The sequence below is a fragment of the Tachysurus vachellii genome, chromosome 2, assembly GCF_030014155.1.
Source record: "Tachysurus vachellii isolate PV-2020 chromosome 2, HZAU_Pvac_v1, whole genome shotgun sequence".
Lineage (NCBI taxonomy): Eukaryota > Metazoa > Chordata > Actinopteri > Siluriformes > Bagridae > Tachysurus > Tachysurus vachellii.
In genome coordinates, this window is record NC_083461.1 from 5401691 (window position 1) to 5429078 (window position 27388).

At 37.5% G+C, this 27388-nt stretch overlaps 1 protein-coding gene across 1 annotated transcript; it reads left to right on the plus strand.

Moving 5' to 3' along the window:
* The first annotated feature begins 2055 nt into the window (after window positions 1-2055).
* Window positions 2056-25470, plus strand: rnf157 (ring finger protein 157). Its single transcript, XM_060894639.1, has 19 exons — window positions 2056-2548; window positions 4905-5023; window positions 8620-8708; window positions 8798-8944; window positions 9179-9296; window positions 9890-9956; window positions 10031-10074; window positions 10182-10229; window positions 11452-11523; window positions 11652-11811; window positions 12278-12390; window positions 13233-13468; window positions 14281-14398; window positions 15558-15666; window positions 16847-17028; window positions 18287-18352; window positions 18453-18501; window positions 21032-21151; window positions 24690-25470. The coding sequence occupies exons 1-19, from the start codon at window positions 2461-2463 to the stop codon at window positions 24842-24844; spliced, it is 2100 nt and encodes a 699-aa protein (XP_060750622.1). The 5' UTR covers window positions 2056-2460; the 3' UTR covers window positions 24845-25470.
* Window positions 25471-27388: the final 1918 nt, after the last annotated feature.

Below are 27388 nucleotides of genomic sequence, written 5' to 3' on the forward strand. Positions count from 1 at the left end.
TTTGGTTCCAGCTGTTTGTGACTCTCACAAGTACAGAAATTAATAACACTATGCTATACAAGACAATACAGACATAAATAACACTATGTTATTCAAGACAAGACAATACAGACTATACAAGACAATACAGACATAATTAACACTGTGCTATACAAGACAAGACAATACAGACATAAATAACACTATGCTATACAAGACAAGACAAGACAATACAGTCTATACAAGACAATACAGTCTATACAAGACAATACAGACATAAATAACACTATACTACACAAGACAACACAATACAGTATATACAAGACAATACAGACGACGTGAGACAATATAGACAGTATGAGTATTAAATATGAATACAGAATATTTGACTGATCATTTATGTACATAAAGTGCAATATTGCGCGTTTGTACAATATACAGCATCAGTAGTGTGTGTAACGTATACGGATGATGTGATGACTGACAGTTCTGATAAAGCAGTACTTATAGATATGAAGCAGGGAATATAATTATGGTGAGTTGTTAATCAGGGTGATTGTCTGGGGAAAGAAACTGTTCCTGTGTCTGGCCGTTTTGGTAAACAGAGTTCTGTAGCGCCTGAGAGAAGACAGGAGCTGTAACAGGTTGTGTCCAGGGTGCGAAGGGTCACTAGTGAGCTTGTATATACCTCTGATAATGTAAGTGAAGTAACATAACAAGACGTCTCACAACTTTTTCACAAGATTGTAAGCATTGATAAATGTATATAAATGATGTTGTCCTTAAATAAATAACAAATTAATCCATGGCAATTTTTTTTGGTATAGAATGAATACAAAACCAGAGGATTGGCTGTTAGAGAGACTCCGCTTTGCTTCACGCTCCATCGAACCTCCCTGTCCGTGATTATTTTCTTAAAACAGCATGCCACCATGTATTTTATTCCTTATATATAAGTCCACAATGTTGCCACCTAAAATGACTAAAGCCACCCTCATATTCTCATAATTCTTTCCAAGATTAAGATATAATTCGGATCTAAATATCTAAGATCCACTCATTCACTGTGTTATCCCTGATTTACTGGAACATGACATTCCTAGCCACATTACATCATAAAGCGCTGATATTACAGCTTATTAAGGACATATAGTTACTGACAAACACTGCAGTGCAGATTTTTATTTTTTATTTTTGGCTCCGTACTAAGCCTGAGCGATCCAAGGCTAAGATTCCTATCATAGAATTAGAGTTTACTCTAGACCTCACCTCTGCAGTTTCACAGGCTGATTTAGGAAAGCAAAATATCCATTCTCCATTAAAATCAGGGAGCAAAGTGATGAAATGTGACTCACTGGGGATGCATCCATGGAAAAAACAGTGATAATGTAATGGTCGAAGGTGCACTGCAGTGCTGGACAGATTTTTTGCTTTGTTTTGTTATAACCCAATGCTTTTTTAATATTTTCTTTTTTTTTGGGGGGGGGGGGGGATTAGAGAATCTTAAATAATTAATGATCATCAGTAAAATTATAAAGAAGTTTACCAACTGTGCTCTGGCAGCTGCCCAAAAGTATGTGGAACTTGAGTATCCTGCCCTTCAACCACACTGAACACCTTTGGGATGAACTGACTGCACCTCAGACCTCCTCACCTGCCATCAGTGCCTGATCTCACTAATGCTATCTATTGTAGCTGAATGAACACAAATCTCCACATCCATGAGCCAACATCTAGTGGAAAGAATTCCAGAAGAGAAGAGTGAGCCAACAATGGATGTTCAACATTGGCCATTTGTTGTATATATACTGTAGATTGTACCTTATGTTGGATATCTATTATAAATAAGCTATTTCAGCAGAGAAATTATAGCTGTAAGAACTGATGAAATGTGGCTGGTCTATAGTGAAAATGGGGTCAAGTTAATAATAAAGGGATGATGTGTGTGTGTAAGGGGTGGTGCGCGCGCGTGTGTTTGCTTGTGTGTGGTGGCTTGGCTGCACTGCAGTGCTCTACAGATTTGGGAAGGTCGGATCTACGATGTGACGTCAGAAGGAGAAGCGGCCATTAGGGCTCGGAAACAGCGCGCGGATAAAAGCCTCAGCATCACCGCACAGTCCGGAACAGACACGATGCACAGGATAACGGGCTGATCCCGGGAATCCCGTCCCTGTTACTGCAGCAGCCGGACTGAACCATGCCGCTACAAGCCAAGAGGTAGCTAAAGGACAGGAGAGAAGAGAAGAGGAGAAGGGGTTTGGGACAGGACCCGAACAAGGGGCCGGAGATCTGTAGTGGACGCGTTCAGGGCGCACAGGACGCACAGGACCGTCTCCAATCCCATGAACAGTCTGAAATCTAAAGTCATTAAAAGTGCACCCTTTTTTTTTTTTTTTTTTTTTTTTTTTTGAAGAGAGAAGATTTCAACAAACTGCGGCTGGGTTTCTTTCTGAATGTTCATCTGCAGCACGCAGCTGAGAAATGGGAGCTTTAACCAGCAGACAGAATGCTGGAGTGGAGGAGGTGGACATCCCATCCAACTCTGTGTACAGATATCCACCCAAAAGCGGTACAGAGCAAAAAAAACACACTCTTTATCACTTATATCTTACAATAGAGCGATTCTAATAACCGCGAATAGGAAGAGATTTCAAGTATAATATTACTTCATTTGTTCATCATATACATTCATTGTAATTGTATGTTTTGTATTATTATTTCGACACATATAATTTATTATTTAAACAACAAAACAATCAGTTTGCACATAACAGAAGACTATTTTTATCTTTTTATTTTTATTGAGATACATAATAACAAATATTTAAGAACATCCATTTAAAAGAACAATAGAATTCTGTCTATGGAAGCAACAAGAATGATTATTATTATTATTATTATTATTATTATTATTATTATTATTATTATTATTATTATTATTATTACAATTGTATAATATTTTTGTAATTTGTAATTTTTGTAATTTTTTGTATATATATATATATATATATATATATTTATACTGCATATAATTGTATTCATTATTACATATATAGTATTTAATAATAATAATAATAATAATAATAATAATAATAATAATAATAATTGTTTGTTACTTAATCTGATAGCACCCAGCAGAAATAAACAGATGGAAGTTATTTCCTGTCCATATGGCACCACCTCATCGCACCGCACCTCACCACACCACACCACACTCAGTCAGGTTGTCACAGTTGATGCAGACAGGCCTGTACCTGCTGCTTTTGACGGCTCTTATTCACTCACTCAGAAGCCCTGTGCATGTTCAGTAGTAACAGGCAGCTCAGTGGTGATGTATGCGCTTTGCGACTTTACCCTCGACTGTACAGCACAGCGTATAAACTCTAGTGTCAGCACACTACTGATTACATGTAATTACCTTTCGTTATCACGACTGCAGTGTGGTGTGTCATGTCACATGTCAATGTTCAGTATAACTGCAGTTCATGATTGAATCATCATCATTGTGTGAAACTCACAGACTATTAGGATTACTGCATACTTTAGTAGATTGTAGATTACTCATTTACACCAATTAAATAAAAGGATTTTGCAACATGTTAACTATTTTCAGTAACAAATACTATGCTCATGCATGATATTAAACGTAATGTCAGGCAATTGCGTGTATTAAACTACCAGATTTGCTCCACTGGGGTGTGATCCATTTTACCTGCTCACTCATCCATCTCTTTGTTCTTCTTCCTGGCAGGTCGTTTCTTTCTTCAGCTTCACTGTGGCAGATTAAAAAGCGATCTATGCATTAATCTTTAATTTAAAGCACAATAATCAGGATAGATGTATAGAAAATGTAGGAATATATATATATTGTTCCTCATGATAGTGCTGTTAAACCTTTAAAATTAATGCTAAATATGGCATAAAAAATCTGTAATGGCATTCGTTCAGTACTGAGGAATGTGCTTATGTGCACACAAGTCAGTTTGCAGTAATATTCCTGGGAGAACATTATTTATCTTATTTTTTTTAACTTTGCAAAAGTCACTGTCATCTTTAAAACAGATGTGGAATGAAAGCGTCAGTATTAGCAGATGGTGAAACAGAAACGCACCCGCTCTGAATAATCCTATCAGGACATTTCGTTTTCATTTTAAACTGCATGGTTTTGTTTCTTCAGGAAATACTGTCATGCACAGATTAAGGCTAGACAACGACTGCAGTGCCAATAAATCTATCAAGCTTTATTATTCTCATATCTCAGTACTATGTATTATGTACGTGTATCAATAACATCAGTATCAGTATATAAATAAGTGTTTAGTCAGAGCAGTTAACCATCAGATACAGTAGTGAAGTTGTCAGGATATATAGTGTCATAGTGTGTGAAATGTAAGCAACGTTAGTGCAAAAAAACACTCGTAATACGCCTTATATAAACGGAAACCATTTAGGTCCATGTTGTGTTTATAACTAGTTTCCTAAAAATGTAACTTAGTGCATATTTGTTCTAGTTCTGCTTCTGCCAGTGTCCTCTGATTGGTTTGTTACCCGTTTGTATTCACCAGTAGTGTGTTACTATTCTGTGGTATATACTTTGTTTATGAATATCATGCCCTTTATTTGCAGTGTCACAAAATCTTATGCATTGATGTTACCACAATGTTAAGATGTTATGGATTAATTAACAACAAAAACACTTATTTATCTATCGATGCAATATTTCTTTTGTTTACAGATACAGATAATATATTTAATAGTATATTTTAATATCCATTCATAATATAAAGTTTTATTACACCCCTTAATGTAGACATCAGGGTCAAACAGTCCCTGAGGTTGTACTAATTAAAAGCTTGATTAAGTTTGGTATTGAGCTTGAAAAATCATCAATTTTTACGGGTCTTGCTGTGTTTTTTGTTTTACAGGAAGCTACTTTGCCAGCCATTTCATCATGGGAGGAGAAAAGTTTGATTCGACCCATCCTGAGGGCTACTTGTTTGGCGAGAACACAGATCTTAACTTCCTGGGAAACAGACCAGTTACAGTAAGATGCTTAATAATAAGTTAAACAAGATACAGGACAGCAGGAGGTCTGTCTCTAAAAGCTAAAAATGCTAAGGGAGAGAAGGAAGACCTGTCATAGAGTTTAATCGGAGTAGGATGTGTAATACATTGACATAGTTCACATTCATGTCGGTGGAAATGTTGCAGGATTTCTTAAGCTGTTTTTGTGTGCATTCGTGCTTCTGGTGTTTTTGTTTAAAATAAAATAAATTAATTAAAATAAATCAATAAATTATTGTGGAAATGTGATTCATTAGTGATTACAAATTAAATGACTGAACTTCCTAGCTTTATGTTCATGTAGCCATTTACAATTAACTGGGAATACTAGATTTTCTGCAACAATTCTATCTATCTATCTATCTATCTATCTATCTATCTATCTATCTATCTATCTATCTATCTATCTATCTATCTATCTACTGGAATTCAATTCAATTGAATATGAATATAACATGGACATTGTCTCAAAGCAGCTTTACAGAAATATAAAAAATATAAAATATAATAACATACTAACTTGCTAAAAAAAAAAAAAATACAGAGTATTTCAAATATACGTAATATCAGTACTGATACACTTCTAGAAAGGACAAGATGTTTTTTGTACCAGGATGAATGATCTAAGTAGGAGATAATCAATCCGACAGGCCAGATCTTACTCTGGTATGGTTTCCTGGATGTGGATTTAGCTTACATTTAAATTAAATTGGCAGGATTCAGATTTAATTTTATTCTAAGAATAGGCTTAATCATTGTGTGGGAAACCCAGCCCTGTATCGTGGTTAATACAAAGCCTTTAAATGACAACTAAACATAGTTTTAAAATCATTCCCTTAATTACATACAGTTAAAAAAAATAGCTGATTATACAGAATTATTAATAACGATCAGAATATTTGAATATAGTTTGTCTAATAAAGTTAATCTTTTATTGTTTTTCTTTTGTTTCTCAGTTGTATCTGGTTAATGATAATAATAATATTTGTAATATTTGTAATATAATACTACTTTAATTACTAATATATGACATTATATGATAATTGCACTATAATATCTGGTTCACACAATACCAGATAGATTCATTGGTTACTAATATCATGTCGGCTAATTCCACTTTAATACTAAATTTATATTAAGGTTTTCAATTATAAGGTAGCTACTCATGGATGCAACAAATTAAATAAAAATTAATTGTACTGTAATTACTGATTTGAACATTTCCTGCTAAAATGCCAATATTATTAATATTACTTATTGATATAAGCAAAGCAAGTAGCACTTTTTAATAAATTAGCACTGCAATACATGCTAAATTACTTATATAATGTAGTTACTGATATAATCTAAGCAAACAAATTTATAATAACCGATTTAAACAACAATACCTGCTAAAATACTAATATAACATACCTACTAATTTACATAAAAGCAAATTGTGTTTTATTAATAAATTTACACTACAACACTAGCTAAATTTCTAACATAACGTAGTTTCTGATATAATGTAAGCAAATAGGACTGTAGTATCTGATTTGCATTTTCCAATACCTGCTAAAATATTAACATGATATTCTTTCTAATATATCCAAAGCAAATATCACTTAATTAATGTACATTGCACTACAACACTTGCTAAATTCTTAATATAATATTGTTACTCATATAATTTAAGCAAATATGACTATATTAACTGATGCACTCTACAATACCTACTAAAATACTTTTATGATGTATTTAATAATATAACAAAAGCAAATAGCACTTAATTAATGTACATTTACACTATTCCACTTACTAAATTATTAATATAATATGGTTACTGATATAATTTAAGAAATAGGACTCTACTGTATATATTCACATATCTTTAATTTAAAAAAAAAATAATATAATTCTTTAGAATTTTTTTTAAAGAAATAACTTATTTGTATAATCCAACCTGCTTGACCTTGATCCGATATTGCAAACTGAAATATAGATGACAGAAAACCTTAGATGCTAATTTCTTTATTCTTGTTCCTCATGTAATTTCAAATATTTACATGTAACACATGACATATAATTCATACGGTTTGTTGCTCCCCTGGAGTCGGAAAGTATGATTTGCATTACTTGCATATTATAAAGTGAACATGCTCTCTATGGGTCTTTGTGAGTGTGGGCTGTATGCATGTAGTGTGTGCTAACAGCTTATCCGTTCTCTAAGCAGACGACCTGGGGATGTTGTGGATTTAAGCAGTGGCTTAAGCAGTGGTAATGCACAAGAGTCGCATTCAGCCTGTGCTGCCAGGGGGTAGAAATGGTGGGGGAGACATGATCGGTCCTGACCTAAAAGTACACACAAACCCATGGACTTGCCATCAAATCTGTCAAATGTGGCTTTCCTAAGCGAAACACAAACATAGACAAGCTGTGTGATTTATCATATTAGTGTATAGTATACAAAATTATTAATTCATCAGGGCTACATTAGTCAGTTACTCTACTGAAACAGGGAGGATGGATGTGTGTGTGTGTGTGTGTGTGTGTGTGTGTGTGTGTGTGTATGTGTGTGCCTTATGACTCCGGTTTTAACACAAGTGACATGAGCCAAGAGCAGGAGCCGGAGATAAATAAGACCAAGACACAAAGATTTTTTTGGTTGAGGTTGAAATTTTACATACAATATTAAAATGAAAATTTATAAAGTTTAAAAGTAAACCTATTATATATACTATTATATTTTCATTGCGATTACAATTTACTTTTGAGGCAGTAGTAAATAGTAGTAGAAAAGTAACATACTGATCCTTTATACAGTAACAAAGAGGTAGTATGGGTTGCACCACTACTCATATTTACTTGTCTACCAAATCAAAAATGTATTCTAACTGACTAGTGATACTTCTAACGATCTATTTCTGCTTGAATTATGTAAATGAAGTTAAATGTTGATTAAAAAAACAACAAAACTTTAAGTGTCAATGAACAGCCATGTAGACACTACACTTCCAGTTTTGTTGTTTTTTCAGACGACGCTGCAAAATTAAATGTGCAAAATTATAATAAATAAATAAATAAATGAATTAAATAATAAAGGGGCAAAATCTCTTTACCCGATTCAGTGAAATCGCTTGGGTCCATTAACACAGAACACAGAATAGATAAATCAGAAGCGTTCCAAAGATGGAAGTTGTCACGTCTAGATCGGTGTCTGGGAAGTTTTTCCAAACACCCAGGAATTCCACCAGCAATCTTTAACACCGGCCTCAATAGCATTTAAAAACAAATCTTAATTGTCCTCCATCACCAAAAATGTGCTTGCGACATGCAACCAACAACACCAAATGAGGTCTTTCACACAGGTCTGTTCATAACACCAATCGCTCTGACAAATTAAATGTGTTTTTGTTTAAAGTGCAGGAAAAATAATAGACTGAATTGCTAAGATGCTAAGTCAATAAGTCAAGTGAATGTATTAGCAAAAAATAGAAGTTTACTAGTGATTGGACATTAGCCTTTCTGTTAGCCTTTCTGCAATTCTGTTTAGATATTTCTATTTTGTTTTAATATTTTCTTTCCACTTGTCTGTAGTTCCCGTATATTGCCCCACCACCTCATGAACCAGTTAAGACCCTCCGAAGTCTCGTCAACATTCGAAAAGATACTCTCCGGCTGGTCAGGTGAGGCGCTCGTCCCAACAACACATTTTATGCAGTTGCTAAGCTAACCTTTTTTTTTTTTTACATTAAAAACACTGCATTTTTTACAGATGTACCGAAGACATGAAGTTGCCCGTGCATGAAGTCGGAAAGAGTCGTAGTTGCTACAACATCGAGTTTACCTTCGATGCTGATACACAAGTCGCCATCACTATTTACTATCAAGCTGTTGAGGAATTCCACAATGGTGTGCCAGTGTGAGTAACGTTAGTGCAAACATACTGTATGTTAAACAAAATATATGCAAACCTGGTCATGATTTAAAGAATGGCTGAGCATTAAGAACTCATTTACGAAGGGAAATACTGTCAGATAAAACAAATACCGCTGAGACAGCATACTTTCTACTGGTCTTAATGGCCCTAAAAAAAAAACAAAGCACATTTTACACATTTTCAGCTGACAGCGCTCTGCTTGTTGTATATTGATAGATACCTGCCGCAGGACAGCTCTCTGAAATCAGAGACGGTGCATTTTAAGAGAGGCGTCTGCCAGCAGTTCTGCTTGCCCTCGCATTCCGTCAACTTGTCCGAGTGGTCAGACGAGGAGGTAAGAGTTCATCATGAGTACTTAAGCTTAAGTGCATTTATGTGCGGGTTTCTACACTCAGATAAATTGTGTCTTTTTGTATTGACTGCATTAAATCAATCAAAAATCCAAAATATATATGCTTCAACTTTAGCCACTTGACTTTAGGCATGGAAATTCTATTACAAGTGCTGACACTGGAGACTCCTTCCAGAAATAAAAAAACTATAAACTATAAAAAAAACGATAGCTTATTAGATCGAGTGCATTAAGTCTGCATAAAGAAGTGCTTTTATGGAAAATTCACCTGACCAATCAGAGTCAAGGATTTGACAGCGATGTTGTATAGGAAAATAATACACATAAAAAAATACACACTCGAATAATACACACTCGATCTAATAAGCTATCGTTTTTTTTTTTTTCTACAAATCTATTTGGAAAGCCAATTCAATATCAGTCGGTTTGATCGCTAAGTAGCTGTGTGCCTTCTGGATTTCACATTTCCATTTCTATTTGTTCACTTTTGCAGAATCCAATCAAAGTGTACAGATTTTCAATACACACACAAATTTGTGTTAGTGATGTGTGTGTGTATGTGTGTTATTTTTCAGCTTTTATTTGACATGGATAAAGAAGTTTTCCCTATGGTGGTTCAGGCGGTGGTGGATGAAGGAGACGGTGAGTCGAGTCATTGCTGATTATGTTTCTGTTAACGATTTATGTTTTCACACCAATCTACTTTTTTTCTACAGAACATTTTGGACACGCGCACATTCTTCTGGCCACCTTTGAGAAGGTATGTGTGATTTAAAGCTCACAGTAACGTTTAGTTAAGCGTTAGCTGTGGATTAAACACAAATACAGCAGCATTTGCAATGACTTGAAACTTTGCTCTTTTAATAGCACATGGATGGCAGCTACTGTGTGAAACCAATGAAGCAGAAGCAAGTGGTAAGACTGTGTAATTATTTTAGACTATAGATCTACAGCATTTATACTAAGTATACAGGCAATATGTACTGTGTGTTTATTTCACCTAATGCGACTGGCTGCATATTTTTTTTTTTATAAAATATAAAAATCTACTGATAGAACAAAAGAAGTTTACCATGTTTAGTTTATTTAACATCATCAGCGACAGCAATCAGAGGACAACGAAGCCGCACTTAAAGGCTTATGGCTTTAGCCAATTTTTTTGGGTCAAAATTGTTTCCAATATTTTAAAATTGATGCCTTAACATCACTGAAAAAAATTAATAAACAAATAAATCCCGGAAGAAATTGTAAAAGATTGGCTTCACACTCATAGCTATTTTAATTTTAATCCATTGGCCAAAAAAATGAACGAATAAATAAATAAAAATTATTATTGAGCTACTTTTTTGATTAAACACTTTTTAATCAAATTAAAAAAAAATTTCGTCACATACAATTCATTTAAAAAAGTGTCAATAGAAATAAATTGTACATTAATTAGAAATAAAGATTTAAAGATAAATCAGATAGAAAACAAAAAGGAAATAAATGTAGTATACTGTATAATAAAGTGGGAGGCTATAAAGGTAAATATCATTTTGGAGAAAATATGGGAAAAAGTGGGACAAAATATGGAAAAAATATGAAATGGTTATGGGGAAAAAAACAAGCTATGGGAAGAAATGGGACATTATATGGGAAGAAATATATGGGACAAACACAAATAAAGTATGGGAAAAAAACTAACTATGGGAAGAAATGGGACACAATATGGGAAAAATATGAAGAAAAGAGCAGAGAAGAGAAGTTTAGAGAAGAGAAGAGAAGAGAAGAGAAGAGAAGAGAAGAGAAAAGAAGAGAAGAGAAAAGAAGAGAAGAGAAGAGAAGGGTAGAGAAGAGAAGAGAAGAGAAGAGAAGAGAAGAGAAGAGAACAGGATGTTCAACAAGAACATAATGGTCAGGTGTCCACAAACATTTTTCCATATGGTGTACATTAAAGCAAGTGCCACGTAGCTTTCATGTTGAAGTCATGATTTATTAATGAAGATGAATCTTCTATAAATCAAGAAATGACAACAAATAAATCCCTCTGTTCAACACCGTGATAATGTATTATAATGTACTCGTTAATATAACCTATATTAGAATTTCATTTCGATTTTGATTTCTGATAAAAAATATTCCGATGGTGTTTCAGGTGGATGGTGTTAGTTACCTACTTCAGGAGATTTATGGCATAGAAAACAAATACAACAGTCAGGAATCCAAAGTAAGTTTTCTATCCATTTTTATCGTTAAATGTTTACTTAATATCTCAGTCTTTTCTGCCTCCTAGGAATATCGAAGTGTCACCCCATGAGTTAAACAGAGCGTAAATAATGTGTTGTGGTCCATCAGGTGGCTGACGACGAGATCAGCGACAACAGCGCGGAGTGTGTGGTGTGTCTGTCAGATGTGCGCGACACACTCATCCTCCCCTGCAGACACCTGTGCTTGTGTAACGCCTGCGCAGACACTCTGCGCTACCAAGCCAACTGCTGCCCGATTTGCCGTCTGCGTAAGGACACGTCTTCTTCACCTTGTTTAAATCTTAACCGAGCTTAAATTCACTTTTATTTTTGTTAATCATTTCTTCTTCCCCGGGGGGCATGGTGGCTTAGAGGTTATCACGTTCGTCTCACACCTCCAGGGTTGGGGGTTCGATTCCCGCCTCCACCTTGTGTGTGTGGAGTTTGCATGTTCTCCCCGTGCCTCGGGGGTTTCCTCCGGGTACTCCGGTTTCCTCCCCCGGTCCAAAGACATGCATGGTAGGTTGATTGGCATCTCTGAAAAATTGTCCGTAGTGTGTGATTGTGTGAGTGAATGAGTGTGTGTGCCCTGTGATAAGTTGGCACTCCGTCCAGGGTGTATCCTGCCTTGATGCCCGATGATGCCTGAGATAGGCACAGGCACCCTGAGACCCGAGGTAGTTCGGATAAGCGGTAGAAAATGAGTGAGTGAGATGAGAATTCTTCTTCCTGCAGCGTTTCGAGCACTGCTGCAGATCCGAGCCTTGAGGAGGAAGCTATGCCCCGTCTCCACTACCGGCTACAATCCAGCCATCACGTCCCAGTCCTCGGACTCTGAGGAGCATTCGGTAATGAAACAAACCTGCACTTTGTCTCTGAAAGCCTCTCTGAATCACAAAATAAATTACAACCACCCACCTTCTATCATTTCCAACACTGGCTAATGCTGTTACCTAAACACGATTCACTCACTCGGTCGTTTCATTTTACAGCGGTCTACAGTCAGCTCTACAAGGTCAGCCGTTTGCAGGAATTATTCGCACCCAAGAGAATAAGAGAGTCCTTAAAAATAATAAAAAACGATCCTGCTTATAAAGGGGGCATCTATTAGTTTCTGAAAAGCCCTTTCTGATGATTGTAAATATAACTTGAATTCATAATTTATGAGTTGTAGTTTGATGTGAACAAAGGAGCTTGTAGAAGTGGGAAACCTAGCTGGGCATTACAGGAAGAGGCTTTCTAGCATTTCTTTCTAAAGTAGACATCATCAAATATTAACACCGTCTATGCCAATACTTTTTCAGTCGCTGATGGAGAGAAAAATAAACTGCGCTACTCAAGACTCTGTTTTGTGAATAGAAAAAATATATTGTATTTAAATAAAACCCACGCAGCATCCAGAATATTTCTCATAAAAGGTACCAATAATTCTGGAGCAGATGCAGGTTACATGCCGATCGTGCTGATTTTATTCATTAAGCTTTAACTGCTTGTAGAGTAGATCACTACTTAACTGTAATGTACTGCTCTTGTAATAATTTTTAAGGCTCTGACTATAGGAAGAAAATACTTTAACGTTTGTGTGCCTTAATTTCTTAAATACTGCTTATTAAACCTGCTGTGATGTCCTGGTCAGTGGGATATTCATTACAATAAAGAGTCTGTGGCTGCTGATGTTCCTCTGTTTTAGGCGGCTGAACACATTCCCCAGGGTTTCGAGGCCGTGTCTCTTTTAGAAGCTCTTAATGGCCCACTGAACCCGTCACCCTGCACTCCTGCACTGCACGGCCTGACTAAAGCTCACATCTCAGGCATTCTGCCTGCGTACGGCACTGCGAGTCATCACACGGCCACACACTCTCTGTCTCACTTAGAACACTCTGTCACCTCCAGCCAAGGCCTCAAGGTCAAGAAGAGCAGCTCCAAGTGAGTGACACACTGACCACTCACTCTCTCTCTGTCTGTCTTTTTCTCTCGGTCTGTCTGTCTGTCTGTCTGTCTGTCTGTCTGTCTCTCTGTCTGCCTGTCTGTTTCTTTCTTTCTGCATCACTGTTTTTCTGTCTGTCAACCCTTTACCCCCCCATTATATCTATCTATCTATCTATCTATCTATCTATCTATCTATCTATCTATCTATCTATCTATCTGTCTGTCTATCTGTCTGTCTGTCTGTCTGTCTGTTTATATGTTTTTTTGTCTGTCTACACCTCTTTCTGTCTACTCTTTTTTTCCTGTGTCTGTATATTCTGTTTTTTCTTCTAAATCTAAATCGGTAAATTCTCTATCTATCTATCTATCTATCTATCTATCTATCTATCTATCTATCTATCTATCTGTCTGTCTGTCTGTCTGTCTGTCTGTCTGTCTGTCTGTCTGTCTGTCTGTCTGTCTGTCTATGTTTGTTTGTCTGTCTACACCTCTTTCTGTCTACTCTTTTTTTCCTCTATCTATCTATCTATCTATCTATCTATCTATCTATCTATCTATCTATCTATCTATCTATCTATCTATCTATCTATCTATCTATCTGTCTGTCTGTCTGTCTGTCTGTCTGTCTGTCTGTTTATGTCTGTTTGTCTGTCTACACCTCTTTCTGTCTACTCTTTTTTTCCTCTGTCTGTCTGTCTGTATGTCTGTTTGTCTGCCCTGTGTTCTGTGTTTCTCTCTGTCTATTTATGGGATTTAATTGATCTGTCTGTCTGTCTGTCTGTCTGTCGATTCCCAATCTGCTCCTCCAGGTCTCTCTCCCAGAATTCCCAGAACTCCTCTGTGCTGCCTGAGGAGGAGGATGAGAAGTCATGCAGTGAATCAGAGGCTCAGGTGTGCAGGAGGAAACTGCCTGTGGATCAGCAAGAGGTACACAACTGCTGTGATCTAAGAGAAACGAGATTCTTTTCACTTTCCTTACAAACACTGACATGACGTGGGGGTAAATGTAATAACTCTTTATGTCAAGAGGCATCACACTGCACCTGCACTGACTAGTGTTAATTTCGTCAGACAAGACGAGACAACCTTTTTTTTCATGACTAAGACGAGACGATGACGAGACTGCTCCACCGTCCAAAAACGCTGACTAAGACTAAATTAACATGCATTATTGTTGACGAAAAAAGACGAGACGAAAATGTTTTGTATAAAATAAAAACTAAGATAAAATCTCTCTTCATTTTCGTCTATAATTGTCTCTGCTTTTTCATCAGCTGTTACGCCTTTAAAATATTCAGAACGAGTTCGCGGCTTCGCGCTGTTTAGTGTGTGCGTAGAAACAATTCGTCCACACGCCGCTCAAAAAAAACTCCTGAGCGCAAGTCCACCCCTGGTCTAGGCAGCTTTTTGTGTTAAATTATTTTCCTGTCGCTGCGCAGGCTCCTTTATTGTACATGACAGCTTATGTCCCGATGACCGGTCTTTGCATTACATTAAAAGCAGTATCAATAAAGTAAAACATGTGATGTACTCGAAGTTCGAGTGAAACATATGTGAAACACTTTTTTTTACTGAAATGTTTATCAGTAATAATCTCAGTAATAATGTGTTATTTTAAAAAAGACTACAATTTTTTGACTAAAACTAGACTAAAATTAAAAGACTTTTAGTCGACTAAAACTTGACTAAGATACCTTGAGTTTTCTTTTGACTAAAACTAGACTAAAATGACGAGACTTTTAGTCGACTAAAACTTGACTAACAAAAAAAGATATGTGAATGACTAATTATGACTAAAACTAACAAGGACATTTGGCACAAGACTAAGACTAAATTAAAAATAGGTGACGAAATTAACACTAGCACTGACTGACAGCCGCATGACCCCAGTGCTTTATTCTTTATGATCTTTTAAAAAGGCACAGAAATCAATCTCCAGACATCGGAACATAATTTTAAAAAAGTAGATACTTCAGTATAAACTTTCACATTCAAAGAAATTCTGAACACAAAATGTAGAGTCTTATTCAGTCGGACTACAGTTTTATCAGTGTCACAGTTTTTATCTGTTATTTTTGTATTGCAGTGTGGTATAACACCAGAGAGCGACAATTTCACCCTGTCCTCATGTGGTGCGATAGAGCAGTCTTCGTGTAGCGGCACCCCTCTGTCCTCCACCATCACCTCGCCTGAAGGTAGGGTCAAGCACAGCTACACAAAAAATGACCCCACACACTCCTCACACACACTCTTCACCCTCCTGCCATCTGGAAAAAAGGTACCGAAGCATTTGGGCCTCACAATCAGATCTGTCCTGTAGTGTTTTTCCTCACACAATTTGCACTAGGTTGTACAGATTCACTTTATGTGACTACTTACTTTAAAGGTGAGGTCTCCGTTGTTTGAGAAATGCTTCAGAAAACTGCGTTTGGCCGACAAACAAAACAAATACAAAACTAATGTGTAGCCAATGAGCAGTAAGGGGCGAGTCTTGTCAATATGGGCGGAGAGAGTGTTCAGTGTGCATGTGTGACATTAGCAGAAAGCGGTTTTAACATTGACATGGAGGATAAAAACAAAGAAAGAAAGCGAAGAAAGACTTACGATAAGGTAAGAAGTAGGACGTGTTAATATAGGATCAGCTTTCCAGCGCTGGAGAGAACTGAAGGAGCAGGAAGTTGGTCACATATTCACAGATTGGAGTTTCCCGAGTCAATAACTCCTGAGATAAACGCTGTTACCAGCAAAATGCGGTTGTAGCTGCCTCTCTACATTATTACAATAGAAAAGAGGTGTTATTTGTGTAGTAACAGCGTTTAGCTCAGGAGTTATTGACTCGGGAAACTCCAATCTGTGAATATGAGGCCAACTTTACTTAAGACGCCGAGGCGCTTTTTTCCTTCTCGATAGGTGAGTAACGTTGGTTTTGCTTTGTTACACAGAACTAATATATGCCTTTGTCCTTTGCATGATTATACTTGTGTGTCATTTTTGCTTGTTTGTTTATCTGCAATCGTATTGTTCTTCCCTTCAGCTATGATAAAGACACATTGCTTTCCATTAGTTGCCTGGGTTACGTATGTATGTGTGGGCGGAGCTAACAATACAGGGGTGGGACCCATTTGGGTTAGGGGCGTGTTTGTTTTGATGATTTCAAATGTCAACATTGGCTTTCAAACATCGGAGACCCCACCTTTAAGTCCTTAGCGCTGTGTTGTTTTATGTAGCACCATAGTCCTGGAGAAGCTCTGTTTCATTTCACTATGTACTGCATCAGACTATATGGTTGAAATGATGATAAAAGCTTCTTGACTTGACTTGACATGACAAACTGAACTCCTCTCACCCTGACACCACCCCTGCTTTCTCCCTCAGACCCAGTGAGCAGCAGTTTGGCTCAGTCTGTCATGTCCATGGCTTCTTCACAGAGTCAGAATTCACGCATAAGCACAGACACTCTCTCTTCCATGTCCGGCTCCTACCTGACAGGGGTCGAGGGGGACGTACGCCACCAGAACACCCCCGAGAGCCGGCCAGCTTCCCAGCAAGAGAGTGAGGTGAGTCTGCAAAATCAGCCTCGCTGACTGACTTCATTTATCAGAAGACAAATGTACTGCATGCAGGCCTGCCAACACTTAAGAGGAATGATAATGATGATGACTAATGTGAGTGAAGTGGGTGGGGTTCCCAGAATGGTTCATTTAATATCAGAGAGTTCAGAACCTCAATTATTCCAGATTCCTATATGATGGGATGTCTATTATTTGATTTGTTTATGACATTAGCTGTTGTTGTTTTCCTCAGCTGATCTTCTCCATGTCTGGTTGTTCATCAGTAGTTTCTTTCTTTTTCAGAATTATTGGCTATGCTTTAAACTTGTCGAATGGCTCTGATTGATTTTTTTTTTTAACACATTTTCTCAGAAACAAAACAGCTTGCTCTTCTTCCATAGACAGCTCAATGGGTTCTTCATGTTGGTTTATGGTTTTTAACAATAAACCTATTATTCACAGGTGAAACCAATGGTTCAGTCCGAGAATAGACATGCAGAGCTATTAACTGTATGAACTGGATAATCAGCAGCTACTTGTCAGTCACACGGTCCAATATCACACAGTCCAACTTGTGTTCAAACAGGATGTTGCCATGTTCTAAAAACGTCTAGATCAAATATCAGCATATCTAAATGTCAGGAAATTAAAGCCAGAATTCGAATCTCTTGTCTCATATCGTCGCTCTCGGGCGGAAACCTCGTATGTCCAAATTTGGTCAATTTCATATTTTTTCACATATCGATGCTATTGGTCAGTCCCCACGTGGGTCTGTTATTTTTACAAGTTATTAACAAATCTAAAGTCTTGAAAATAGCTTGAGCGCAAATCTAATAACTCCATTGGACACTTCAACTGTCCACCTCTTCCTCACTCCGTGGGAGAGCTTCACGTCATATTTCTCCTCAAGAAGAGTCGCAACGAATCAACACGTCTTCTGAGGTAAATGTCTTCAAAACACTGGGCTCAAAGAAAAAAAAATCTTGACCCCCGCTAGTTCTGGTGCTCGTCTGAGGACAGGAATTTAGCGCAAGACAATCCACTGCAATGCGGACTAAACCCTGTGTACTGCAGATAAGGTACGGTGTTTTTTTAATTTCCTGAAAAGTAACGGTTTTGGAGATACGACGATTCCGCCTGACAGCGACGATATAAATTTTTTGATCTCAAACTCAAATGTCATCACTGTATTTATATATTAAAAAAAATAATAAAAACAACAACTTATTAAACAGAAATGATTTTATTTCTATGTCACGGGCAGACAACCCCCAGTGAGTCACATGACCACAGATTCATGGTAGCGGTGGTTGAAGAGCAGGATTCAGAGGTGAGGTTCGGGTTTTTCTCGTATCATACATTTAAAGTGATGTTAAATAGGACACGTTTCTCATCGGCTCTGAGTTTAACAGTGTATTTATCTTCCTCAGGGAAACGATGTCACTGAGGAGGACTGTGCATCTCCGACTAAAGACCAGGGTAAAGCTAAAAACACTGCTTGAGAATGATTTATATTTATGAATCAAGATCCAGTAGTGAGAGAGTGAAAAAGAGATAGAGAGCGAGCAAAAGAGAGAGAGAAAGAGAATGAGAGCATCATCTCTGTGGCACATTCTTCATAAAACACACTTTATTATGCATCCCCTGAAAATTTGGAGATGACTTGTGATAAGAGCTTAATCACCCCTCTGTGTGATTCACTGCACGTGTTGGACGTGTTCATGACTTACGCATGTGCTGTTGGATTTTATTTATTACACACCGGTGCTGATTTACATGCCTTAATTGTGCATTTACAGCGAATAACTGCATGATGCGCATGAAAATGCGCTTGCGATATTGAGACAGAAACCCTGCGTGAAATTGATTTTGGCATGCACTAATTATCCTTGGAGTAGTTCAGATATCAGATCAGAGTAGTGAAGGTGAAGCTTAAATTCTAGCAGATGATTGCAGAATGATTTTTTTTTTTTAGAATGTTCTGATCATAGATACAGAGACACAATCCTGATCAAATGTCTCAAGAATAAGGTTGTGCGATTGGTATATTTTTCCCTTAAGTTAACTTTAGCGATTGTATTGTTATTGTATATGAATATCGGTTATATATTGATAGTTTGTATGTACCAATTACATAATGGTAACATCTAATTAATGATATAACAAGCTAATTATTTCTTGTGTACAGATCATTACAATAAGTACCTTTAGCTTTATGTAAAATGTGACATAATTTGTAAATGGTGCCTTAGAAAAACATACGCTGTAACCGATTAAACACCAATTTGAGTCATCACCAGTTCCCACTCACTATTACCACTAGCTACCAACCAGAGTGAGGACTAACGTCGTTGTCATACTTTGGATGGCTTCCATGAAAAATATTCAGATGTAAGTGTGGAGGAAATTGAAATGCGGAGCCAATGTATACTGAGACAGACTATTTTGCTATGTTCTTGTAATGTTCTTCCTGTTGTTCCTGTACATGATGATCAACACAATATCAATAAGAGAGCACTTGAGCTTATAAGCTTGCAAGCAGGGTTTTGTTTTTGTGTAACCCTCCTAGATTTAACAGTTGGTCAGAGATGTGCAAAAAAAGTTGAAGAACTTTTGAAGAAAAAAAAGTTCCTGGTTTCTTCTGCAAACATTAGCAGAAGGTGATTATCTAGCATTGCTGTGACGTGCAGAACGAGAGTAACGCTATTTTACACAATGTGCTCTTAGCCTCACATTTTTACTGTTGCACCAGTTGGGAGCCAAGACAAGACATTATGGCCTAAATTGCATGATCTTGCTTTGCATATTAACCTGCTTGCTTTCTGTCCTGACTCTTATTTCTAGCATTTCTGTAATTCTGTGCATATATGTTATCATAACATGGCTTACTGAATATACAGGTGATACCTGACTAACCGCATGTGTCGCAATAGCATCCTTTCAGTGATGAACTTATGTATGCATGCCTGATTAACATGTCATGGTCTCTAATTTTATGCACAAGTATTATTGCCATAGCTTTAGTAACTGTTGCTAATATGGTCGAATGTAAACCAGGTTTCTCAAATTGTACTACATAATGAATTATTATATAATTACCTCCTACTGTGACCACATGGTACGAAAAATATGCGAATATGTTAAATGTGAATCAAACAGTTACAGTGTCATTACTTCTAGAACATACAATTATTAAAAGACAAAAAAAAGACAAAAAACATTATCAATATTCATTAAGACAGTCATTTCTAACAGTAACATCTACCACGTGTCACCAGATGTAACTCAGAATGATGCTACCATCACCATGCTTTATTTAGAGGCTAGTAATTTTCTACGAGCTACTTTTGCTGTATTCATTTGAGCCCATTTTATATTCTTGTTCTCAATTTTGCAAGATTATAATTTGTACCATTTGACATGAAAAATCGTTATTTACTTTAGTGCTTGCAGCAAAAATTAGCACATAGTATGCTAGCTACTGTCTATGTACTACAGCCTTTCTCTGCTTACTTAGCCATACCTTTTGAGTCCCCACTTTGGATCGTCTCATGTTCCGACCCAAACCTTAAGCCAGACTGTTTTTTTTACTGCTGTTTCCAGAAACTGTATTGAGACAAGTCCAAAAATGTTCTCGTATTCAGAGATTATGCTAATAACCCGTGTTGCAGTTCATTCCTCTAGGTTGCCAGATCCCTCCTAAATAAACTGGTTCAAGAAAATGAGATTTCTTAATAACATCTAGACTAGTAAATGTAATAGTAACTGCAGGCTAAAGAAGGAAATGTGCGGGTTTTTCTTGTCAGAAATAAAAGGATGTAAATCCTTCATTAGAGATCTTGTCAAAGTTTGTGCAACTACAAAACTAGAGACCTGTGAGTGCATCTGTTACCACACCCTAGCATCCTGCATGTTGTTGGCTTTATCCCCATCGCCATTCCCACCCTACACTCTGCTGTGCTCCGCTGTGCCTCTGGCTGCTCTGTTTGACCTCTGACCTCGCTTGCAGGTGGGCGCAGGAGGAGTGAGGTGCCTTGTCCAGAGTTTGACAATAACAATCAGGGGCGGTCTGACACCCACTGTGTGACAGGCCTGGACAATGAACAGGCTCCTGATGGCCAATTCGCCGGTGAGTGGCAATGTTCGTGACAGGAGAGGCTTGAGTGAGCTCTTCTTACTGAATACGCCGTTCAGTCAGGAGATCATTTATCCATCATGTGCCTGTTCTTATGTGCTTTGCATTTCATTTTTTTCTATTTCGTCAGACGTTCACTTACATCATCGATCAATGTCTTTCTAAGGTCATAACACACATTTACTAACACACTCCTTGGCAAAAAATGGATTGTAAACACACTGCATTAATGAATTAAGAAATATTTGTAGCATCACAGTATATTATACTAATACCTATATACTGTATATATCTGGGGCAAAAAAAAGAAAGAAAGAATAAAAGGCTGAGCTCCTGATCTAAACCTGGCAACAGCAAAAGTATTGGCACTCTAATCTTTTTCCTTAAAATAGATTTTTATTTCCTGATTGAATGAGGCAAAGGTATTGGCACCCCTACCTATAAAACTTAAAAATTCTAATCATTTAGAATTAATCTAATCATAATCTAATCAAATTCCAAGGAGCTACAGACATTTCCTCTGACAAAAAACCCATTTTTATCTTTTTAAAATTAATGTCAAATCTAATGGCACCTTTAAGGAATATTTTCAGTAAATTCAGATTGTCTAATTATAAGCAGTAAACGCACCATTATATATGATATTGCACATAAAAAAGATCATTTTGCAATACTGTATATAAATGTAAAAAAAAATCCTTCCGACTTTGTGTACTGTATTTAATTCTAATAGTATTTAGTAGTATACAAAAGTATATAATTACAGATTCACAATGTTTTTCATTATCTTAGTTCCGACTATAAACTTAGTTCCCTCACCTGCCTCTTTTTTTAAGTCTAAGTTAAGACAAAAGCATTTAGCAGCTCCGACACTGGAGACTCCTTACTGTACATAAAGCGTTTAAATAACCCGAGTCCACCACACAGAGAAGTATCTGTGAAGTAGCTGTTACTATAGAAAGCACTGTATACAGTAACATATTAGATCCAGAACATTCATATAAACCTGAGATTTTCAGGAACTACTGTCTTATTTCTTTTCTTTTTTGGAAACAGCTTCATCACTATCAGTATTAGTCCACTCCATGCACATAGTCTGTTGTCATCTCTCTACATTTCAGCCTCTCTCTCTTAGTCCAGCTTCTTTCTATGTGTGAATGTCTGACTGAAAATCCTGTTGTGCTGTAAATGTGTCGTTTCTTTCTTTCTTTGTGTGTTTACATTTTTCCTTCCATCACCCATCCCTCTCTCTTTCTCTCTCTTTCTCTTTATCTTCCTGGATGTCTGTGGAACGGACAGACGAGGACTCGTGTCCTGTTCACGTTGAGGAATAGGTATGGGCTCACGTCAAGGGACCGAATCCGCAAAATAGTCACATTAAACACAATAGGTTTTCTTAATTTATGTGTATTACATGAGATAGTTAGCAAAGAGACTCACTGTCCAGTAAGGTCTAGCACACATTGGAAGGACAAAAGGGTCCTGATTTTATAAAACCTTTAATGTGGCAAGAACAATATCTGACATTTTCCTTTTACTGTTCCCATTAGGGATGAGGTGGAGCTGGTATTATCAACATTTTAGAGAATTGGCTGATCTCTCATACTGAATAGTGACTCTTCTTTCTACCTGGGCTCATCATTTACCATTTACATGATGCGTTTAAAGGTGGGGTGCAAGTTGTTTGAGAAATGCTTCAGAAAACTGAGTCGGGCCAACAAACAAAACAAACGTGTAGCCAATGAGCAGAAAGGGGCGTGCTTTGTCAATATGGGCGGAGAGAGTGTTCAGTGTGCATGTCTGACATTAGCCAAAAGCGATTGAAACATTGACATGGCGGATAAAAAGGAAAAGTAAAAAAAAGGCTTACGATAAGGCAAAAAGCAGGACCCGTGTTAATATACGACCAGCTTCCAGTGCTGGAGAGAACTGTACGTCTTCCGCGTGAAACGGAGCTAAACCTTTCACGGTACAACACACAGTACTACAAAAACACAATTGTATTACCATAGTATTACTCATTGAGTTCATTTATTGATAAAAATATCCCCTCGGTCAGCCGCCCCAGCAGGTTCCGCCATAATAGTTGCCTGGGTTACTTATGTATGTGTGGGGCGGAGCTATCAAAACAGGGGTGACACCCATTTGGGTTAGGGGCGTGTTTGTTTTGGTGATTTCAAATGTCAACATTGGCTTTCAAACATCGTGCACCGGACCTTTAAGATAGAAATGCTGATCTACTTTGCATAAAAAAGAAAAAAATTCTGGTAACATTTTACCTAAGAGCAATGTTTTATCAAATCTACAGGCCGTGACAAATTAAAGAAAAAATGGCATCACTAAACGGTTACGCTGTGAGGAGACATATGTTTTATTTTGTTCATCTTGTGACTACTAACCTTTATCCTATGATGAAGCGTTTACATCCCAGTGGGCGTGGTCTATTTCAGTATGACTCCACCCCCTTCAGGGCTCACTGAAGGGTTTGATAAGGATGAAAATGATGTAGCTTCACGCTCACTACATCATGACTCGGTTGAACCACAGGGTGATGTCTTTTTAATCAAAAAACACAAAGAGGGAAATTAATTTAATGTTAATAATGATGTTCTTTGCTCCAGTAAAGTTCCAGAAACTGGTAGAATTGCTGACATTTGTGGTGGAGATGATTTGTGGTGGTTCAACACCTTACTTAACACACTTTAGTGTTTTCTGTTTTTTTTTTTCCTTTAATTTGTCACCCATTTGTACTGTGTGGAATGTGTCAGGCATGGGCGTAAATCCCGGGGGGGGCGGAGGGGACATGTCCCCCCATCAGAGGGTTGTCCCCCCCATCCGAGGATTGTCCCCCCCAAAAAAATTATTTAAAAAATATCGCACTCTCTATTGTGAAAAATATATGTATATATACCTAAATAATTATGTAAGTAGAAAAAAAAATGCATTTATAAACAGTTGAGTTCCCCCCTCCCCTCCCCTCCCCTTCCTCACAGTGGTTTGACCCACTGTCTGCTTTCCCAGTTCATCACCTACTCTGCACACACAAGTCAGGTGTGTGGCTGCGGCTCAATTAATGTTGTTTTCTATACGTTTCAGCGTCTTATAACAGTATGAACATCATAAACTGTATGTGTCACATCTGCTCCAGGATTTCAGACCAAAATAGAGCTGCAGGAATGCTGTATGTTTGTAGGCCAACCTTACAGTAATCATCACTCTAGTTCCATCAATAAGAAAGCCAGTAGGAATTTTTTCATTGCAAAAATAAGTAATTATAGATGTATGTTATGTCTTAGAATAAAAAGTGTAAAAATCTTAAAGCTTGGGTTAAGTATAGGACTTATTTCAGGCATTCAACCAACAGCCCATTCAAAAAACCCACTGACTTCAGGATGATAGAACCGAAAGTGTCAAATTCCTGCAGAACTCTATATCAGCTGAAAATCAGGAAATCATATTATGGAATCCATGAAATCCTTTTTCAGCCTTTTTTCCTGCATAGCACTAACCAGTGTATCTTTGTGACCCACAGAGCTGCTCTACCTGGAAGCCACTTGGCGTTCCCATGAGTCTCTGCTTCAGCATGCCTCTAACAGCAACATCAATCTGGACGAGCAGAGCATCACCAACATTGGGACGAGCCCGAAAAACACACCAAAAACACGTCACGGACCTCTAGCTGTGTAAACGGCATTCCTCCAGAATCTGACTTCAATACCGACTCCACGTTTCGCCGTCTGATCTTAAAAGCAGGACAATTCGTTTCTCAAATCTCAAATAAGAGTAGGATTCAGTGGCGGCTTTCTCTCTCAGCCTTCACTCGTGTGCTTCTTTACCAATGCATGTGGAGAAACACTCATGATGGACAGACCGGTGGACGTCTGACTCAAATACGAGCTTCCGGTTAAGTATTAATTATAAGTGTATTCATTTAAACCACAGGAACTCGAGCACTTTAGGCACATTTCCACCTGAGGAAGCTAGAGCAACTGAATTCCTGGGCTGGACTTTAGTTCCAAGAACCTTTTATAGTTCCTTGAACTAAATAACTAAAGTCTTAATTAGTAGAACTAGAAGACTAAAATCTACATACTGAACAAGTTTTTTTTTTTTTATCTTTATTTCTAGTTGCCTGCTACACCACACACCATACAATATTTTCGTGCCATGGATCTGGTCAGTTTTCGTTTTTTTTTTGTTTTTGTTTTTGTTTTGTTTTTTCCAGCCCAGAAATAAGCTCCGCCCTCAGCTGCAACAGAGCTGCTCAGGTATACCCTCCCTTTTCCTTCAAAAAAAAAAAAACAAAAACCAAACAAACAAAGAAAACTAAACTTAACATAGTTTCTGTCTCATTGTAAAAGCGATACACCTTTCATGTAGCGGTAGCCTGTTAAAAAATTACAAACTGCCGCTTTAATGCTTAATTACATTGTTATTTCTGTAGTACGGTGGAAATGTGTCTATTGTTACTTGTGCTGGTTTTCAGTCCAAGCACCTGGAGACTAAATCACGTTTAAAAAAAACAAAAAAAAAAACACAAAAACGTGAATTAACTAACCATTTGCATGCACGACTAATCCTTTCACGATCCACTTTGCACTCCTGAAGAGTCAGTGTTTGAATGTCAGAATCAACATGTTGCACTTCCTGTATCCCTGGGTCTGGTGAAGCAAACCGAAGGCAGATTTTACAAGCCAGTTCGCCTGCTTGTTCCTGTAAAAACTTTATGGACTTTAGAGCAATAACACCGCCTCACTGAGCTGCTCTTACCATCGTGCATGTTAACAAAGCCACAAAATCACCTAAAGCTCCAAAGCTGCCTCGCCTTGACGTCTTCATCCGACCGGCCAAATCAGTGCTGATGGAAGAAATCTGCCACCACCATCATATATCACACAGATAACGCTTTTAATATCACAAAGGCACGATCGTATCTGTTTACTTTGGAACTTTCGGGAAGGCTACACTTACATTTTAAACATTACAGGGAACAGATTGTAGAAAAACGATACGTACGAGGGATTTGCCGAGAAAAAGTGCCATGACTTTGGCATGCCAGGTCATATAATGTGTTTTTATTATTATTATTATTATTTTTATCATTCCACATGACAACGAGTGCACTGTAGTTTATTAGATTCTTGCAAAGTGTTTACTGATTTTACTGGAAAATTAAAAAAAATACTTGCGTTTCAGTCTCACCAAGTGACCCGTACTGTATCCAAGTACCAGTTATAAATATGCACTTGCTAACATATTAAAAGTGCTCATCAAAAAGTGTCATGTAGGTATCGCTAGATTCACATTAACGAATGCGGTCTTTCTTTGTTCCGCAAACTTGGCATGAAAGTCTAATCGCTCTAACCAGATTTCCTCAAAGTTTTCTGGCAAGCTTTCTAAAACAAAATTAAAACTAAACTAACAGTGTCCCTTTTATTTTATTTGTATCAGTTGAAGAGAAACGATCTGTTCTGATTCAGAATAACGCCTTTGTGTCCGGTTACATCCCTACTGGGTATGTGGAACACACCACCATGTCAGGAAAACTGATACTAAACTGAATTTGTCCTTGTCACTCAGGGATACATTTAATATCTATGGATTTAAGGCACATAATCGGACTTATTATTTAAAAAGCTTTAATTACCCACTCCGTGCACTTTTCTAGGTAAACGATACACATTAAGGTAGAAATGAAGATGTATCCTTGAAGGTGTCAGTGCAGCAACAAGGATAAATACAGTTCAGTACCGTTTTCTATGAGAGGGAATGAGGTCAGTAATCATACTGTTCTGTGCCACGATCTGGAGATAAAACGCTAAATGCTAGCCACTTGTTTTCTTAGCTAGGGACTCGCTTAGAGAAAAGAAAAAAAGTTTTTCCTTACTCTGGATTCGTCTGGACACGATTTCGAGTTTATAAAAACTCTCTTCGGAGAATAAAAACATCCTGGTTTGGTTTTAGATTATTCATTCATTCATTCATCTTCTACCGCTAATCCGAACTACCTCGGGTCACGGGGAGCCTGTGCCTATCTCAGGCGTCATTGGGCATCAAGGCAGGATACACCCTGGACGGAGTGCCAACCCATCGCAGGGCACACACACACTCTCATTCACTCACGCAATCACACACACTAGGGACAATTTTCCAGAGATGCCAATCAACCTACCATGCATGTCTTTGGACCGGGGGAGGAAACCGGAGTACCCGGAGGAAACCCCCGAGGCA